Source organism: Lathyrus oleraceus, chromosome 1, assembly GCF_024323335.1.
Source record: "Lathyrus oleraceus cultivar Zhongwan6 chromosome 1, CAAS_Psat_ZW6_1.0, whole genome shotgun sequence".
Lineage (NCBI taxonomy): Eukaryota > Viridiplantae > Streptophyta > Magnoliopsida > Fabales > Fabaceae > Lathyrus > Lathyrus oleraceus.
This window is the reverse complement of record NC_066579.1, coordinates 200,347,626-200,350,390: the sequence shown is the minus strand read 5'-3', so window position 1 is coordinate 200,350,390 and position 2,765 is coordinate 200,347,626. Positions and strand designations below refer to the sequence as shown.

Genomic DNA, 2,765 nt, shown 5'->3' with positions numbered 1-2,765 from the left:
ATTAGTACAACTCAAGAGTCTTATCAATGAGCTACATGAAGTTGGCCTTAAATCTAAATACAAAAGCAACATATAACACTAGATAAAGCGAGCTATGGGATACGACTAGATTCCTCCAATAGTTTTTTCAACACAACCTCTTTCTGATCCAAAAGAACTTGCAGGTGCCGACTATTCCTTTTCCAATGCATGGCCTCTTACTAAAGTTAATCATTCTCTTCTCAGCTTTGGTGTGCTTGGCCTTTCAACTCTCGAATCTCCTCAAACCGCTGGTCAAGTTCTGGCTGGCGATGGGATAAGGAAACCTCTAACTTTTTAGTACGTCTCTTTTCTTCCTTTAACTCCTTCTTGCAACCTTCCAACTGTTCTCGAAATTTCTTAAGATGGTCTTGACAACTGATCTCCCTCTTGCAGGTTTGATACTGGGTGTCGGCGAGCTATTTCTTCTTGATGAACAAACTATCAATAGTCCCTTTCAAAGCATCACCTACTTTCCTCCTTTTAAACTGATCCTCTTGGGCTTCCTCTACTGCTTGGGATGTTATGATTCTCTTCTGGTTGAGGTTAAGCTCCAAGTCTTCTTTCTCTCTCGTAAGCTTACCGAGATTAGATTGGAGATCGACATTTTATTTCTCTAAGCTCTTGATAGTCTCCTTAGAATAGTCTCCTCGTGAATAACAACAACAAAAGGCTTAGGTGCTTTAAAACTCGTGGAAGGTTCCCATGGATATGGGAGCTTGATACCCTTAGCTCTAACTCTTACCCACTTTGTATATGAATTTACGACGATGCAGTTCTGTTTGCCCAATTCCTTCTTCCCTATACAGTAAACTTTTCCCCAAGCACGACGTATTCTCTTCATCATATCTGCATCCTTAACCCCTTCGGCTATAAGAAGCTCCTCTAATAGCTTAGCTTCAGGCTCTTTCTTCAACTGATAACCCAACTGACGCAATGAAAGAATAGGATTATAATTGATGACTCCACCTCTAGAACTAACAAAAGGTACATTATGGAAATCTCCACAACTGTAAATAAGACCCACCCCATCGTAGTCACGACAATACCAAACAACATCCTCAGCATCCAAAGACATCAACCTCTGAGACCACTTCAAAGCTCCAACATTGTCTGCAAAAGGTTATCTTCTTGGTAAGTGAGTCAAAATCCACTTGTAAAGTAGAGAAATGCAAAAATTTGATCGTCCCACCTCTTTTCTGGTTTCTCCAAAGGAAAGAAAAGAATGCATCAGTTAAAAGAGTAGGCACCAAATTTATGGAGATGAAAATAGTAACAGCAGTTTTGTCGATGAACCCCTCAATATTTTGAAAGAGTATCACCTCAAAAATGTGAAGAGCAAACAGAACAGAGAAGGCATCACAATTTCCACTACTAGCAAACAAATTGGCCTTCTCAAAGAGGATCTTCGAAGTAAAACCTCTAGCGCTTCCCTTTGTACGAAGATTAGATTCAACCAGATTCTTATCAAGATGAAGATCTTGAGCCATCAAAGCAACCTTTAAATTCCACAAAACCCATGTAAGGAACTAGAAGAAAATATGAGAAATATGAGCAAATTCTTCTAGAGTAGGAGCTAGAAGAAAATCCTAGAAACTGAAACAATGCAGCGTGGGGTCATAAAACTGGGAAAAAGTAAGGATCAATCCTGGATCTACCTCGGTAATCAGGACACCCAACATATTACCATAATCCTTCTTGAAGACATCTTTCTGCTCACCAATCAACAGGAAAGCAAGCTTCCTAAGCTTATCAAACTTGTACTCTCTGAGTTTGTATTAATATGTATTCCTTCGGTCAAACTTCTTCATAACTTAATGAACTACCTCAAGTGACAAATTGATGGTTTCCTAAAAATGAACATGCTAAAAATTAATTTAAATATGATGTAATGATAATGCAGGCATCATGGATTCACAAGTGCCACATGTTCTAGGTAAACGGTAAATACAACTCTACACTGATTCAAAAGTCTGATGTTACGTGAGAACAAAGGTATGTATGGTCTTGGTTTCCTGCAAAAGAACCCAATATACCAGTCACATGTGTGAACTAATCTTAAAAGGTAACCCTAAAAAGGTCCCTAGAGTCATAGATCCCCATTAAGAAACCATTGTCTGAAACGAATGACTCGTCGGACACTGATGCTCTTAAAAGGATATACTCTAGGTGTGATGTCTCATGTTAACCATAAACGAGGACTAACTTCAAGTAGGTCTCCATGACTATAGTCACGATACTATTCTATGTTTATGCTCGAGCTCGGGTATAGAGCTTCTCTCATGAAACATCATCCCCAACCCACAGAGAGTACCACAATAAGATCTAGAACATAGTTAGCAAAAAATGAAAATCTAAAGCAGTAAAAATGAATGCAATGAACAAGCATAAAAGAAAAAAGCAAGAAAACAAGAAAGTAAACACCCAAGAAAACAAGCAGAAAACAAAACTTGGCTTGACTCCTTCTAGCGACTAGTTTGCGTTCCCTAGTAGAGTCGTCAGTTGAAGCTAGATGAAATATGCCCACCGAACGCATCGCACGCTCGAAGGGAAAATATCGATAAGACCCCGACGGGAAATTGAGAAATGGGTAAGGAAGTAGGTTATGCAAGGGGGAGGTATTAGCACCCCTCACATCCATGGTACTCCATGGGAACCGTTTTGAACGATTTTGCTTGGATGGGTATTGTTATCTTCATTTACCTGCAAAAAATAAAATGGGTTAGGAAAAGAGTGCTCGAGGAGGG

General features: G+C 39.4%; 1 protein-coding gene across 1 annotated transcript; it reads right to left on the bottom strand.

Moving 5' to 3' along the window:
- Positions 1-634: 634 nt before the first annotated feature.
- On the bottom strand, positions 635-1,508 carry LOC127099511 (uncharacterized). The gene is made up of 2 exons (XM_051037392.1): positions 1,211-1,508; positions 635-1,131 (listed from the first exon to the last, which is right to left on the bottom strand). The coding sequence occupies exons 1-2, from the start codon at positions 1,506-1,508 to the stop codon at positions 635-637; spliced, it is 795 nt and encodes a 264-aa protein (XP_050893349.1).
- Between the last annotated feature and the right edge of the window lie 1,257 nt (positions 1,509-2,765).

What these genes read in the sequence shown, in the direction of transcription:
- LOC127099511 (XM_051037392.1), bottom strand. Translation starts at nt 1,508, where the DNA reads ATGGCTCAAGATCTTCATCTTGATAAGAATCTGGTTGAATCTAATCTT. An exon ending in TTGGAGAAACCAGAAAAGAG is followed by an intron (nt 1,132 to 1,210) that starts GTGGGACGATCA and finishes AACCTTTTGCAG; the next exon opens with ACAATGTTGGAGCTTTGAAG.